Source organism: Urtica dioica, chromosome 7 (genome assembly GCF_054948205.1).
Source record: "Urtica dioica subsp. dioica isolate 48M chromosome 7, U.dioica_male_clone48M_v1_H2, whole genome shotgun sequence".
Classification (NCBI taxonomy): Eukaryota; Viridiplantae; Streptophyta; class Magnoliopsida; order Rosales; family Urticaceae; genus Urtica; species Urtica dioica.
Window position 1 is genome coordinate 1,416,923 of NC_142762.1, and position 16,404 is coordinate 1,433,326.

At 46.2% G+C, this 16,404-nt stretch overlaps 2 protein-coding genes across 3 annotated transcripts; one reads left to right on the forward strand and one right to left on the reverse strand.

The window, feature by feature from the left end:
• Nucleotides 1–239: 239 nt before the first annotated feature.
• Nucleotides 240–13,520, reverse strand: LOC149390084 (uncharacterized). Its single transcript, XM_089618947.1, has 11 exons — nt 13,481–13,520; nt 12,268–12,509; nt 12,074–12,084; nt 2,453–2,487; nt 2,179–2,362; nt 2,020–2,085; nt 1,516–1,660; nt 1,198–1,416; nt 678–897; nt 369–564; nt 240–255 (listed from the first exon to the last, which is right to left on the reverse strand). The coding sequence occupies exons 1-11, from the start codon at nt 13,518–13,520 to the stop codon at nt 240–242; spliced, it is 1,374 nt and encodes a 457-aa protein (XP_089475073.1).
• Nucleotides 13,521–13,841: 321 nt separating this feature from the next.
• LOC149390085 (C2H2 and C2HC zinc fingers superfamily protein) lies at nt 13,842–16,070 on the forward strand. 2 transcript variants are annotated; one of them, XM_089621437.1, is made up of 7 exons: nt 13,842–14,030; nt 14,169–14,228; nt 14,312–14,354; nt 14,451–14,492; nt 14,568–14,787; nt 15,043–15,262; nt 15,961–16,070. In XM_089621437.1, the coding sequence occupies exons 2-6, from the start codon at nt 14,221–14,223 to the stop codon at nt 15,234–15,236; spliced, it is 507 nt and encodes a 168-aa protein (XP_089477563.1). In that variant the 5' UTR covers nt 13,842–14,030; nt 14,169–14,220; the 3' UTR covers nt 15,237–15,262; nt 15,961–16,070. The 2 variants fall into 2 exon arrangements, with proteins under 2 accessions (XP_089477563.1, XP_089477562.1); XM_089621436.1 differs by lacking the exon at nt 15,961–16,070 and having other exon boundaries at nt 15,043–15,538.
• The last annotated feature ends 334 nt before the right edge of the window (nt 16,071–16,404 follow it).

Genomic DNA, 16,404 nt, shown 5'->3' on the forward strand with positions numbered 1-16,404 from the left:
CCGGCGTGCCATAAGGCGCAGGTAAAGGCGGTAGGGCTGCTCCCTCCGCCACACATATGTTCGGTCGCCAATGGCACGAACCAAGGCCGCCGGCCTAACCCGGCGCAACACATATGTTCGGTCGCCAATGGCACGAACTCAAAGTCGCCGGCCTAACCCGGCGCAATACATATGTTCGGTCGCCCTATAGCAAATACATTCTACGTTTCTTAGGGAATAGATTTCATTTATAAACTTATTTAAAGGACAAACATGCTACAAAACAAAATAGTTAGAATACCCATTTTGCTAGAACTATAGTTTAGAGACTAAAATGTCATTTGCTAAAGAAACCTAATGAAAAAAAAAAAACGAGTTCAGTGACATACCCAGCTGGACCATCCTCGCTGACTATTTGCCTCCTCTTTTTCAACTTCTTGGGAAGCTTTGACTGGACAGAATTTACGTCCCCGAGGTCACCGAAACTCGCTTCAGTGTTTAGCCATTCTTCGAGAAGCATGGCTCTCTCCTCCTTCAGCTCTGGCGCAGATGTTCGAAAGTAATTCACAGCCTTCTCGAACAATCCTGATACACATGAATGTGGACAATAAGACACATGGTAATTAAAAAAAATAAAAGGAGAAATCATTATCAGCATGGAGTGTTAAATGTCCTCAAAAGAAATATTCGGGTCTTACTTCTTGTTCTCAGGACGCTTTCTTTCTTCTGCTCCAGAATACGGGCTTCCGAGTCTTCTTCCGCAGAGTCTCCGCCGTTATTGATATGCTCTGTCGCAGAGGCCTCAAACTTGGCGTAGCTGATCCATACCTTAAGGTGCTTGGTTCGGTCTAGCAGACGCTCGTACAGCTCTCTCGTTTTTCCCAACTCGCCCTCGGAGATCTCGAAATCTATGTACGTCTGTTCTCAACCCAAAACGAAAAAAAGAAAACAATACAACGTTTCACGTAAATATGGATCAATCAACAGCAGCCAATATTGCATCAGAGCAATTGGAAGATACAATGTGTGATGAAATGGGTTAAAATGTGTCGAGAAGAACATCGCTGATATTTTACAAACATTAAAAAAAAAGGATAAATGATATACAGAGAGAATTGCTGGAACTTTCGAAATGTTCTACATTCGTTATATCCTAACAAGATGATAAAAGCAAATATTGAAACAAGGAATTCGACAGTGCAGAGAAAAGAAAATTACCTTCCACAACAACTCGGGCATGTCGAGTGCAGGTTGGTCAATGGCGAGTTCGAAAATGGCTCGCGCCCGCTCCGTCTCACAGAGGGATTTCTCCAACTCGGCGTATTTCGTCCATGCATAGCAGTTCTCAGGAGCCCACTCCAAGTACTTTTCGTACAGCTTCCGGCACCGGTCTATGTTCCCAATTTGCATCTCTATCTCAATATACTTCTTAAATATCTGTTAATCGTAAAGCCAAAACTGGATTCAGTACAGCTTCGAAACTAAACCGAACACTTGAATTTTTATTGGGTTAGTAATGATAAATATAGGCATCACCTTGTCTTTAGGAGCTTTTCCGATAGCCCTGCCTAAGATCATCCTCGCTCCTTTGAGATTGAGCTGTCGGATTTCAAACTGAGCAGCGAGCAGCCATACTTTAGCGAAAGAGAACTTGTTGTGAGGAATCAGATTAAGACATTCCCTGAAAGCATTGAAACATGGGTATTATTTATTTATTACCAACAACCAATAAGTCAGCCAGTTCATCAACAAATTGCAATTCTTGAAAAAGGAACAAAATTGCAAGCTTACTAATAATCATATATATATTTAACACCCGAAAATACAAACAAGAACATGCTTATTGCAATAAGTCAGCCAGTTCATCAACAAATTGCAATTCTTGAAAAAGGAAGATAATTGCAAGCTTACTAATAATCATAAATATATTTAAAACCTGAAAATACAAACAAGAACATGTTTAATGCAAGTTCATCAACAAAGTAAGAAATAGTAAAGCTGATTCTACCACTAATTATAACTTCAGTTTTTGATTCATACCTGTACACATCTCTTGTCCTCTCAACATCTCCAGCTTCAATCTCCTCGTACAAAGCATAATTAATCCTACAAAATCATCAAAAAACTAAAACTTGAGTACCTACACAAAGCATAGCATAACCGACTTATCTTTTTACTGGGAAAAAAAAAACAGCTCACCAAAGGTAAATATATCTCTGCCAGTACCGCTTCTCCTCAGCCGGAGGCACATTGGCGATGGCTCGCTCGTAAACTTCCCTGATCCTCTCTCGATCCCCGACGCTCTCCTCGAGCCGGATGTAATCGAACCAGGTATCGTAACCCATCGGGTTCTTCCTCACCTCGTTATAAAATTCATCACAGCCTCGATATAACAACATCAACAAAACAGAACTCAAAATTCGAATATAAGAACTTACACAATGAACCACACGGCCAAGTGACCAAAATCAACCAAATTCGTCCAAAAATTTAACCCAGCCAAGAAATCTGAAATCAAAGGACAAATTCAAGTCATAACCATCAAAATCGAGCTTAATGAACATCACAACCAAGCCAAAACCTCAGATTTCACTCCGAAATCAAAACCCCCAAATCAAACTCTCAACCCTAACTTTCGAAATTTTTGGCTGAGAATGAAATCTCCTTACCTTGCTCGCGAAATCAACTCCCGGACGTTACTTCTCTCGGTGTCCGGTGTCTCCTCGTAGGCGGCGCGCTCAGCGGCTCGCGGCGGCGCTCGCTTCTTCTCAGCCCGCGCGCGCGTCCAGTGGCCCGGTCTCGGTGGCTGTCGGCCTCGCTCTTCCTCCGCGGGCTCACTCCCTCGCTCTCTTCCTCTCTCTCGGTCTCTCGGTCTCCATCGGCCGATACTCTTCTCTCGGCTCTCTCTCTCTCTCATTCCTCGGTCTCTCTCTTTCCCTTTCTCTCTTCTTTTCTTTTCTTCTTTCTTTTTTCATTTCCCGATTCTTTGGTGAAAACAAATAGGAGGGAATCCCTCAAAAAAAAAAAAACAAATAAAAGGGAACAAAATCCCGCTAAATTTTTAGACCAAATGTTTTGGACTTTTGGGTGCGACTTTGTCGCACCCAAAGATATGTTTTGGACTTTTGGGTGCGACTTTGTCGCACCCAACTGTATGATAAACTTTTGGGTGCGACTTTTCGCACCCAAATTTAAAAAAATCAGCGAAATTTTTTTGTGCGACTTTAGTGATTTTTTGGTGCAAAAATTCGCACCCGAAAGTAGTTTTGGGTGCGACTTTTAGGTGCGAAAAGTCGCACCCAAAAGTCATCCGCACCGAAAAACTGTATTTGTTGTAGTGTGGGCATCTCAAAGAGTTCGTCACATTCACTACCGGCGTGACCCCGACTGAGCAACCGACTTGTCAAAAGGGAGAATCTTCTAGCACAAAGACAATGAGATGATGAGCACTGTCTAACACGCGCCTAGCATTCACGGCCACGACCAACACAACATTCGTCATTGAATTCACGCTTGAACTTATTGTCATTTTATTTCAAACGTGTAATTTTAATTTCCCTAAAAAGGCCAATTACCATGGCAAGCTGTAAAACCCTCCTTGTTGCAATGAAAGTTGTCCTACCCATTGTCACATACTATTGTATGCCTCCGACGCGAGAGTTTCTTGGCCTTCGTCTCACAAACACAAGAAACTCGGGGGGCTAATATAAAACAATACTCATCAAAACAACTCAAAAACAAAAAAAATAAAAGTATAACAAAGTCTCAAGGGGCCGATGGTTAAGCCGGAGGTCCCAGAGAGAGACGGTCTACACATTTCTCCTCGAGTCGAGTTCATTCCTCGAGTCGAGTACCGAGTCCACGAGTCGACAAGCCACTCCTCGTGCCGACTCTACATTTCTCCTCGAGTTGAGTCCACTCCTCGAGTCGAGTACCGAGTCCACGAGTCGACTAGCTACTCCTCGTGCCGACTCTACACACGACTCCTCGAGTTGAGTTCACTCCTCGAGTCGAGTACCGAGTCCACGAGTCGACTAGCTACTCCTCGTGCCAACTCTACATTTCTCCTCGAGTTGAGTTCCGAGTCCACGAGTCGACTGATGACTCCTCGTGCCGACTCTGCACATCACTCCTCGGGTTGAGTTCGATCCTCGAGTTGAGTTCCGGGTCCACGAGTCGATTGATGACTCCTCGTGCCGACTCTACACACGACTCCTCGAGTTTAGATCGCTCCTCGAGGAAAGGTCTGGGTCCACGAGTCGACTAACTACTCCTCGTATCGACTCTACATGACTCCTCGAGTTGAGATCGCTCCTCGAGGAAAGGTCTGAGTCCACGAGTCGACTGATAAGTCTTCGTGCCAGCTCTACACCTTACTTGCCCTCGAGTCGACCTTACGTGTAACTCCTCGAGTCGAGTCTATTCCTCAAGTTGAGTCCCAAAACCCACGAATCAACTTGAAAGTCCTCCTGTCAAAAATCTACAACTTCCTGAGTCACCAGTCAACGATAGACTCACAAGATTCAATGATAAATCTAATTGCTTTCACACAAGAAACAAAAATTGCCCCTAAACGGTAAACCAAAATTCGCTCCACGACGCTTTCGTGAGAGAAAGAATGGGCCAATTGAGTCCCCAAACATGACGCGCGCGCCATGGCGTCGCATTCACAAGGGCACAAGACTCGACCCAAGAGACTCAACCCGAAAACGTGACCAGTGTACTAAGGTGCCACACTCGCCGGGGGATCAAGTCTACCCCTAACCCCGCCTATCACACGACACGCGCACCCAAGGGTGCCACGCTCGTGAGGTGGAACGGCCACACAAATGCGGCACCGCGCTCGCTGCCCAGCTCGTGCGCCGATAGGCAGCGAGTCACAAATGGGTTTCAAAGGCTTGCGTCCGTCGGGCGTACCTGGTCTAGCCAGCTTCCACGGGAAACCTGGCCACACAAATGTGGCACCGCGCTCGCTGCCCAGCTCGTGCGCCGATAGGCAGCGAGTCAAAAATGGGTTTCAAAGGCTTGCGTCCACCGGACGTACCTGGTCTAGCCAGCGTCCACGGGAAACCTGGTCACACAAATGTGGCACCACGCTAGCCGCCAAGCTCGTGCGCCAACATGCAGCGAGTTACAAATGGGTTTCAAGGGCCTGCGCCCGCCGGACGTAACTGGTCTAGCCATCGTCCACGGAAAACCTGTTCACACCAACGTGACACCAAGGCCCCCCGAGGCCCAAGCCGTGACATCGATCACGCCTTCACTGGTAGGTCGAGAAAATAAGCCACGCACCATCAAGACGCGCGAATCGATTACGCCTTCATTGGTAAGTCGAGAAAATAAGCCACACATCATCAACAAAGCCGTGCAAATCGATCACGCCTTCATTGGTAGGTCGAGAAAATAAGTAGCGCACAATCGAATCGTACAAATCGATCACGCGTTCATTGGTAGGTCGAGAAAATAAGCCGCGCACAATAAAGCTGTCCTTCGCGACGCACAAAAGCCGTCCCTCGCGGCGCACAAAAGCCGTCCCTGGCGACACGCTAAGATAGTCCCTCGCGACGCACAAAAGCCGTTCCCCGCGACGCACGGAAGTCATCCCTCGTGACGCACCAAAGCCACCCCTCGCGATGCGTTAAAAACCTTTCTGCGACGCACTCGTGAACTCGAGAGTGTTCGTCTGAAGTCCACGCGTCAACGTGATTCTTGAGTTTCCGCTCGACCCACACTCGACCGGAAACTCGGGGGGCTAATGTTATCGGCCCGACTCCGATCACGGCCAATCAAAGGCGGAACAACGGTCAAACGCACCCCGGCGGCTTGCTCCGTCCATTGGCCGGCCCTAGGGCCAACCTCGGCCAATGGCCGGCCCAATATCCTCGACCATTGGCCGGCCCAAGGGCCAGCCTCGGCCAATGGCCGAGTCTAAGCTATCCTCGGCCATTGGCCGGCCCTATGGCCAGCCTCGGCCAATGGCCGCCCCAAATAGCTTCGGCCATTTGCCGGTCAAAGGGCCAGCCTCAGCCAATGGCCGAGTCTAAGCTATCCCCGGCCATTTGCCGGCCCTAGGGCAAGCCTCGGCCAATGGCCGGCCCAAATAGCTTCGGCCATTGGCCGGCCCAAGGGCCAGCCTCGGCCAATGGCCGAGTTTAAGCTATCCTCGGCCATTGGCGGCCTTAGGGCCAGCCTCGGCCAATGGCCGGTCCAAATAGCTTCGGCCAATGGCCGGCCCACGGGCCAGCCTCGGCCAATGGCCGAGCCGAGCTATCCCCGACCATTGGCCGGCCCTAGGGCCAGCCTCGGCCAATGGCCGGCCCAAATTGCTTCGGCCATTGGCCGGCCCAAGGGCCAGCCTCGGCCAATGGCCGAACCAAGCTATCCTCGGCCATTGGCCGGCCCTAGGGCCAGCCTCGGCCAATGGCCGAGCCTAAAGCTATCCTCAGCCAAGGGGTTGCTCAAAACGCCCCTTGGTCGCCTATAAATACTGGGGTCTCTCCCCTGGTCCAGGTAATCCAATTTTGACTCCTGCAACGCTGTCGAACTCGTGCTTCACTCGTTTCGCTCATCTTTGGCGTCTCACCACCTCTAAAACCTCTATACTCACCTCAATCTTACTAATGTTGAGCGTCGGAGAGGTAAACAGAGGCACCCCCTCTGTTTTCCCTTCCTAGTTCACTTGTTCTTTCTTCTTCTTCAGGTACTTGGACGAACTCAAGGGACATTCACAGCTAAGGGACGACTTGGGATACCAAGTCCGGCACGCTAGAGCCCGAACGCGACCACTTGGTCTGGCCTTGGGTAGAACCGTTTGGGGCTCCTAAATCGTTGTCCGAAAAGAAGCGCGCCGCCACACTCATGGCACCGGCCACCGGTCTCGGCTCGCGAAGGAAGAGGCGCAGAAACGGTCGAGTCCCTAATGACCACCCTTCTCCAGCCCCGAAGCAATCCTTCGTCCCACTCAACACAACGCCCGACCGGATCCTGAGCTCACACAGGGAGAAGTTGGGATCTCCGCCCCCGTTAAAGACGGACCCCGCGATGAGGGACAGAAGTAAGCAATGCGAATATCACTGAGATCACGGACACGTGACGACCGAATGCTACCAGCTTAGGAAGCGAATTGATTCCCTGATCCGAGGTGGGCATCTCAAAGAGTTCATCACATTCACTAGCGGGGTGACCCCGCTGAGCAGCCGAGTTGTCAAAAGGGAGAATCCTCTAGCACAAAGACAATGAGATGATGAGCACTGTCTAACACGCGCCTAGCATTCACGGCCACGACCGACACAACTTTCGTCATTGAATTCACGCTTGAACTTATTGTCATTTTATTTCAAACGTGTAATTTTAATTTCCCTAAAAAGGCCAATTACCATGGCAAGCTGTAAAACCCTCCTTGTTGCAATGAAAGTTTTCCTACCCATTGTCACATACTATTGTATGTCTCCGACGCGAGAGTTTCTTGGCCTTCGTCTCACAAACACAAGAAACTCGGGGGGCTAATATAAAACAATACTCATCAAAACAACTGAGAAACAAAAAAAATAAAAGTATAACAAAGTCTCAAGGGGCCGATGGTTAGGTCGGAGGTCCCAGAGAGAGACGGTCTACACATTTATCCTCGAGTCGAGTTCATTCCTCGAGTCGAGTACCGAGTCCACGAGTCGACAAGCCACTCCTCGTGCCGACTCTACATTTCTCCTCGAGTTAAGTCCACTCTTCGAGTCGAGTACCGAGTCCACGAGTCGACTAGCTACTCCTCGTGCCGACTCTACATTTCTCCTCGAGTTGAGTTCATTCCTCGAGTCGATTACCGAGTCCACGAGTCGACTAGCCACTCCTCGTGCCGACTCTACATTTCTCCTCGAGTTGAGTCCACTCCTCGAGTCGAGTACCGAGTCCACGAGTCGACTAGCTACTCCTCGTGCCGACTCTACATTTCTCCTTGAGTTGAGTTCATTCCTCGAGTCGAGTACCGAGTCCACGAGTCGACAAGCCACTCCTCGTGCCGACTCTACATTTCTCCTCGAGTCGAGTTCATTCCTCGAGTCAAGTACCGAGTCCACGAGTCGACTAGCTACTCCTCGTGCCGACTCTGCACACGACTCCTCGAGTTGAGTTCACTCCTCGAGTCGAGTACCGAGTCCACGAGTCGACTAGCTACTCCTCCTTCCAACTCTACATTTCTCCTCGAGTTGAGTTCACTCCTCGAGTTGAGTTCCGAGTCCACGAGTCGATTGGTGACTCCTCGTGCCGACTCTGCACATCACTCCTCGGGTTGAGTTCGATCCTCGAGTTGAGTTCCGGGTCCACGAGTCGATTGATGACTCCTCGTGCCGACTCTGCACACGACTCCTCGAGTTGAGATCGCTCCTCGAGGAAAGGTCTGGGTCCACGAGTCGACTAACTACTCCTCGTATCGACTCTACATGACTCCTCGAGTTGAAATCACACCTCGAGGATAGGTCTGAGTCCACGAGTCGACTGATAAGTCTTCGTGCAAGCTCTACACCTTACTGGCCCTCGAGTCGACCTTACGTGTAACTCCTCGAGTCGAGTCTATTCCTCAAGTTGAGTCCCAAAACCCACGAATCAACTTGAAAGTCCTCTTGTCAAAAATCTACAACTTCCTGAGTCACCAGTCAACGATAGACTCACAAGATTCAATGATAAATCTAAATGCTCTCACACAAGCAACAAAAATTGCCCCTAAACGGTAAACCAAAATTCGCTCCACGACGCTTTCGTGAGAGAAAGAATGGGCCAATTGAGTCCCCAAACATGACGCGCGCGCCATGGCGTCGCATTCACAAGGGCACAAGACTCAACCCAAGAGACTCAACCCGAAAACGCGCCCAGTGCACTAAGGTGCCACACTCGCCGGGGGATCAAGTCTACACCTAACCCCGCCTATCACACGACACGCGCACCCAAGGGTGCCACGCTCGTGAGGTGGAACGGCCACACAAATGTGGCACCGCGCTCGCCCCCCAGCTCGTGCGCCGATAGGCAGCGAGTCACAAATGGGTTTCAAAGGCTTGCGTCCGCCGGACGTACCTGGTCTAGCCAGCGTCCACGGGAAACCTGGCCACACAAATGTGGCACCGCGCTCGCCGCCCAGCTCGTGCGCCGATAGGCAGCGAGTCAAAAATGGGTTTCAAAGGCTAGCGTCCGCCGGACGTACCTGGTCTAGCCAGCGTCCACGGGAAACCTAGTCACACAAATGTGGCACCACGCTAGCCGCCCAGCTCGTGCGCCAACAGGCAGCGAGTTACAAATGGGTTTCAAAGGCCTGCGCCCGCCAGACGTAACTGGTCTAGTCAGCGTCCACGGAAAACCCGTTCACACCAACGTGACACCAAGGCCTCCCGAGGCCCAAGCCGTGCAAATCGATCACGCCTTCACTGGTAGGTCGAGAAAATAAGCCACGCACCATCAAGACGCGCGAATCGATTACGCCTTCATTGGTAAGTCGAGAAAATAAGCCGCGCACCATCAACAAAGCCGTGCAAATCGATCATGCCTTCATTGGTAGGTCGAGAAAATAAGCCGCGCACAATCAAGTCGTAAGAATCGATCACGCCTTCATTGGTAGGTCGAGAAAATAAGCCGCGCACAATAAAGCCGTCCCTCGCGATGCACAAAAGCCGTCCTTCGCGACGCACAAAAGCCGTCCCTCGCGATGCACAAAAGCCGTCCCTCGCGACACGCTAAGATCATCCCTCGCGACGCACAAAAGCCGTTCCCAGCGACGCACGGAAGTCATCCCTCGTGACTCACCAAAGCCACCCATCGCGATGCGTTAAAAACCTTTCTGCGATGCACTCGCGAACTCGAGAGTGTTCGTTTGAAGTCCACGCGTCAACGTGATTCTTGAGTTTCCGCTCAACCCACACTCGACCGGAAACTCGGGGGGCTAATGTTATTGGCCCGACCCCGATCCTAGCCGATCAAAGGCGAAACAATGGTCAAACGCGCCCCGGCGGTTTGCTCCGGCCATTGGCCGGCCCTAGGGCCAACCTCGGCCAATGGCCGGCCCAATATCCTCGGCCATTCGCCGGCCCAAGGGCCAGCCTCAGCCAATGGCCGAGTCTAAGCTATCCCCGGCCATTGGCCGGCCCTAGGGCAGCCTCGGCCAATGGCCGGCCCAAATAGCTTCGGCCATTGGCCGGCCCAAGGGCCAGCCTCGGCCAATAGCCGAGTCTAAGCTATCCCCGGTCATTGGCCGGCCCTAGGGCCAGCCTCGGCCAATGGCCGGCCCTAGGTTCAGCCTCGGCCAATGGCCGGCCCAAATAGCTTCGGCCATTGGCCGGCCCAAGGGCCAGCCTCGGCCAATGGCCGAGTCTAAGCTATCCCCGGCCATTGGCCGGCCTTAGGGCCAGCCTCGGCCAATGGCCGATCCAAATAGCTTCGGCCATTGGCCGGCCCAAGGGCCAGCCTCGGCCAATGGCCGAGCCGAGCTATCCCCGGCCATTGGCCGGCTCTAGGGCCAGTCTCGACCATTGGCCGGCCCAAGGGCCAGCCTCGGCCAATGGCCAAACCAAGTTATCCTCGGCCATTGGCTGGCCCTAGGGCCAGCCTCGGCCAATGGCCGAGCCTAAAGCTATCCTCGGCCAAGGGGTTGCTCAAAACGCCCCTTGGTCGCCTATAAATACTGGGGTCTCTCCCCTCGACCAGGTAATCCAATTTTGAGTCTTGAAACGCTGTCGAACTCGTGCTCCACTCATTTCGCTCATCTTTGGCCTCTCACCACCTCTAAAACCTCTATACTCCACCTTAATCCTACTAATGTTGAGCGTCGGAGAGGTAAACAGAGGCACCCCCTCTGTTTTCCCTTCCTAGTTCACGTGTTCTTTCTTCTTCTTCAGGTACTTGGACGAACTCAAAGGACATTCACGGCTAAAGGACGACTTGGGATACCAAGTTCGACACGCTCGAGCCCGAACGCGACCACTTGGTCTGGCCTTGGGTCGAACCGTTTAGGTAACGAGCGACAACAAGAGAGTTCTTATCCATCTTTATCACGGCCGAATCGGGGACTATGGACCTAGTAACAGAAGCTCATACAAATCCGATTAAAAAGACGAAACTGTCCTTTCTCCTTTTCAATCGATTCGTCAATCTTAGGGATACTCCACAAAATAATCAAAGACTACACTCTTATTAGTACTAGAACTATATTTTACTCATCGTAAGAGCGTCCACTAATATAGTCAGTTCGTGATCAAAATCCTCCAGGTTCAACCCGCATCAAGAAAGGTCATTTATTCGGTTATATCTTTCTCGATACATATATACCCTAAGCACCGTTGCTTCCTCAGCGAAAGGTTCTTCTGTACGTTACTTACTACGAAAGTGCTAGCAATCTATTGGTTATGGAATCAACCCTTAGGTGAGTGATCACTTCAGGATTTAGGTCAAGTCTCATTGTGATCATCATAGCTTCCTTGGTTAGTGTGTCGTAACGGTACTTAAACGACACATCAACAACCAAAGTTTGCTCAGGCCGTACACTTACCACGAGTGCAGAATGCTCCCACAAAGTGGTCAACCTTCACTTGTGTTCCACATATATGATTTTAGATACAACTATCCGGGCATTTATCAATCATCGACCATGTTTTAGCTCACCGCCCGAACTTAGATGCCCATCATGTGATTCAGTTTAATGCGGAGGCTATGGATGGTAGTTGTTATTGATTCTAATTAAGAAAAAACCCACTAATCATAGGGCAGTGTAGCAAAATAGCCAGTTTGAAACTATAGAATTTGTTTTTAGCCTATGTTTCATAACTTTTAGGGAAATAGCCAACATGCTTAGGTGTCAATAATTAATAGACTAATTTGCCATTACTTAATCAAATGGAAATAATGAATATAATTATATTAAATAATAGGCAATAACGATATAAAATAACAGACAATTTCAAAATTGTTACCTCTAACAAATCTCAACAAAATATTTTATCAAAGATATCATTAATCACGCGGCGCGTTAATTTAGAACGGCTTCACCAATTTTCAACGCCAACAAATCTCCTGGAGTGGACGCGATATTATGGAAATTTCCCTGTGCATCAGTTTCTGTTACTGTGTAAGAACCTGTCAACACAGATAATAAACGTAAATTACTGGAAATTATCTCATTGTCCACATTTAAGTAATCTGAATGGAAATAAATGAAAATAATTATAAATAAATAATATGCACATCTACATTTTTCCAAAGACTGACGTTCGAAAATCTTCACTGTTAAAAAAAACAAATTAACAGTGAGAGTCGGACTTTCTTCTGCAAAATAGTTTCAGCGTTGGTGAAAGTCAAGAAGGTCTCGCTGACGATGAGGTTGGCGGTCCAGTTCGAGACGGCGGCGATTCCTCCGCCGGTGCCTCGGTACCTAGGAGGGTATATCTCCGACGAGCCTTTGCCGACCTCCTCCGCCGCCTCCGGCTGATCTGCGTCATGGGCGACAACTTCTTCGGCTGGACGGCCCCCGTGGCCTGCGACCTCGGCGTCTCCCTCGTCATCTTGGCACGTTGAAGGTAAAAAAAAAAAAAGAAGCTCAGATCTGGTTGTGGGGTGAGAGAGAGAGAGAGAGAGAGAGAACGTGATACTAGAAGGAATTCAAAATGAGTTTTGTAACTAACTACTACAAAATAGGAACTTAACACACACACAAAAAGGAAAAAAAATACGATAATTAAAAAAACAGCCTTAATTATTGAAGGACAAAAAAGTAAAAAATTAATACGTTTGGCTATTTCACTAAAAATCTCCAAACATAGGCTAGATCCCAAACCTAACGTTTTAGGTGGCCTAGTTAGTTACAAAACTCATAATCATATGATGCTAATAAAGTAAACTTCTTATCCAATTCAATAATCATTCATGTTTATTTATTATTTTCAGTGAGCAATATTCCTAACATTTTCAACGTTTCATACGGCTATTTATCCATTGGACCCTAAATATTTTAGCGAAAACTCAAATTTTTTTTTTTTGAAACTTTCATGATATATTTGGCATTCACATAAATTTAGATTTCCTTTTAGATATTTTATGACAAATTTGCAGAACATCTTCAAAAGAAACTTAATTTCTAATTTTTTTAATGAAGAAATGGTTTAAAATAGTCGAACTACTACTCTCAATCAAAATTGTACCCTTCAAATATTTAAAATATAGCTCAAGTTTGTCCTAATTTACATAATATAACATGTTGCATATATGATGTCTTAATTTAAGTTATATCTTAAGATAGAGAATCTGCATGACCTATATATGTTGTCTTAATTTAAGTTATAATAGAGAATCTGTATAAGGTCATATGTCACTCAAAGTTAAATATGAGAGAAGATTAAATGAGAAAAAAAATGTCTTCCCTCTCCTGGAGGGTAGGGAGTATTATAATTGGAAAAATTATTGTTTTCATAAATTGATCAAAAACACTAGTAACTAGTGTCCATTTTTCCTTGCTAAATCCTCTTTCTAAACTAACGTTCGTTGAGTTTGGTTGCTTTCTTCCTGGTATAGAGCATCTTTGATGATCTCTTCTCATTCTAGTTGTATATAAAAACTTATGGAGAGTTACCAAAATCCTAAAATACACTAATTCTTTGAATATTCAAACCATTCACAAATCCATCTTTATTTAAAAAATTTAAAATTAAATTTGCCGACTATATAAGCTACAAAATTTTTTTATTTTTATTTTTATTTTTTTGAAATCAACTAAAACCGACATTATTTATTTATGGAATAACAAAACAAAATACTATTTGAGGGATTAATTTTGAAAGAAGCTATAAGAGTCACTTCTACAAGAATTATTTGTGTCCTTCGGGTTTTGTTTTGAGTTTGGGTTTGGTTTGTTGGACTATGGGTATTGGGTTTGATTTTGGGCTGGATTTGTTGAGAGTCCAATTGGGCGTTCCCTTAACCTCCAAACCCACGCCTCTGAACTCAGAACATTCCCGTCTCTCCGCCTCGGCAAAGGCACACCGCGGCCGTAGCCTTCGACGTCGTCGAGAAGTTCCGTTCGTTGCTTGGTAAGTGTATATTTGATAGGGCTTATAATCGATTTAACCCATATCACCAAATATGGATATTCATTACACCTAAAACCCCAAAACCCAAATTCAAGCAACTACTCGATATGGATATTCTTCATTGTATTTTCTATGCAGATTTTTATAAAGTTTTTCTCTGGTGTGGTCGTCCTCAATTTCAGTGTCAACAATGCCTAGGTGAGCATTCGATCTGAACATTCGTTATCGAACATTGTCAACATTCTTGTTGTAGTTTACCGTTGCGTATTGCGCTTTCGCAGGTACTATTGCGATTACTGCGACACTTATTTGACCCACGACTCGGTAAGACACCATCGTTTCTGATTGCGGATTTGGGGATTTTTTTTAAATTTTCTTCTGAACTTTATAAATAATTGGCCAAGTTGTGATTTGATTCAGCCATCGGTGCGGAAACAACACAACGCTGGTTACAAGCACAAGGTAGGTAGCAAAAACTGGGCGAGTGAAGTTTTTAGTGGAATTGCGAATTAGTGTTTGCTGATTTTGTTGTTTCAGGCGAATGTACGGACGTACTATCAGCAGTTTGAGGAGCAACAGACGCAGAGTTTGATAGACCAGAGGATAAAGGAACATCTGGGGCATGCGGCGGCGTTTCAGCAGGTCAGTGCGGCTTTCAACCAACACATGATGGCCCAGAGGCCGCGCCTCCCCATTCCCATGATGCCCCCCGGAATGAGGCCCATGGTTTTACCCAGACCCATGCCCACTCCTCCAGGTTTTTTTTTCTTCTTCTTCGAGACTCAGCCCTTTCAATGAAATTCTGAGTTTGCACTCACTACAGAGTGATCATGTGCAATGAAACAGTTTCAGTGCAGCACTTTATAACTAAGAAATGTCTGGGATTATCCAGCACTTTATTCCATTCCATTTCCAGCCATATTCCCCAAAGAAAGTCGTTCTTTATGTTTTATCAGTCGTTCTGTGTCATGTATACATGTAAGTCTAATTGTTTATATAATTATTTTGAAAGGATATCTTCCTCCTCTGAACATGCCACCAATGATGGCTCCTCCGGGTGCTCCTCCGATGAGGCCTCCTCCGAATATGAACAGCGGGCCCAGCATGGCTCCACCACCGATGTATCAATCCAATCCACCGCCATCTAGTGAACCTTACGACACTTTTAACGCCAACTCTCAACCGCCTAATGATTCCAATCGGTAGATTCATTAGACAAGATAAAGAAAATGGTACATCTGCGTTTCTTGCTTCGGTAGTTGAAACTTTCATGTCGGCTTTAGGATTGGAATTCTCTGGGTCGTTGCTTTTTATAATGTTAGAAATAGTCGGTCTGTTATTGTGAATGTAATTTTCCGTGTCTTTTAATCAATCATTGTAATGAATGAGACCTAACGACTTTTTTTTCTTTTTTCTTTCCATAAAAAACCTTGCTAAAATACAAATATTTTATCTCTTTTTGAAATCTATTTATGATTGATTACAGCTCTAAGTAAGGTCGCATTGTTCATTGTTTCCCATTCTCTCCCGAATGGCTGATATCTTCTAGCTAGGAACTTCTTCTCTCAGTTTTTTTTTTATTTTATTTTTATCGAATCTATACTTTCAAACTTGAAAATTAAGATGATTTTGTATACCGCAGAAGTTAACAAATAATTTAGAAAGGAAGAGATTCTAGGCCCTAAGATCTCATCTTCAAGTTTGTCTCTGATCACTACTGCCGTTTCATTAAAGAAAAGTGTCCGACTAAAACACCAAATTATGGGATATATTATGTCTCGTATACTTCCAATTAGGTATCATCATATGCTTATTGTCTTTTTTTTTTTTTTTTTAATTTTTAATTTTTTTCTTAAGCTTTTTTTTTTTAGTATTTCTAATCTGTGCAGTAGACATTAATTGAATCAACTTCTTTTTTCTGTGCAAATAGGAGCGATACTACTTGGCCTTTCATCTTTCAAATCCTACATATTTCAAGGATGCCCAAGTCTTTGATCCACTGCAGTTCTCGTTACAGGTTTAGGTTTAGGTTTTTTTTTTTTTTTTTTTTTTTTTTTGTAATAACAATGTTTTGTCATGCATTTTTAAATAGTCAAATCAGATTTTTTTTTAGAGCTTTCCGTATCTGTTTCAATTGAATTGCCGGAAATTCAAGTGCTGATTTTTTTTTTATTCATTCGTAGTTGCAATCTCTCTACTTAGTCCAATAATATGTATAAACTATAAAAATAGACATCTTATCGTGTGTTTAAATTCTAGCCTAATTATTTAACTAAATGTGTTTTAATATGGGATATTGAGACTAATATTATCATTTGTGAGTCACGTACCAAAAATCAACTAAAAAACAAATTTGACAGATCTATTACTAAAT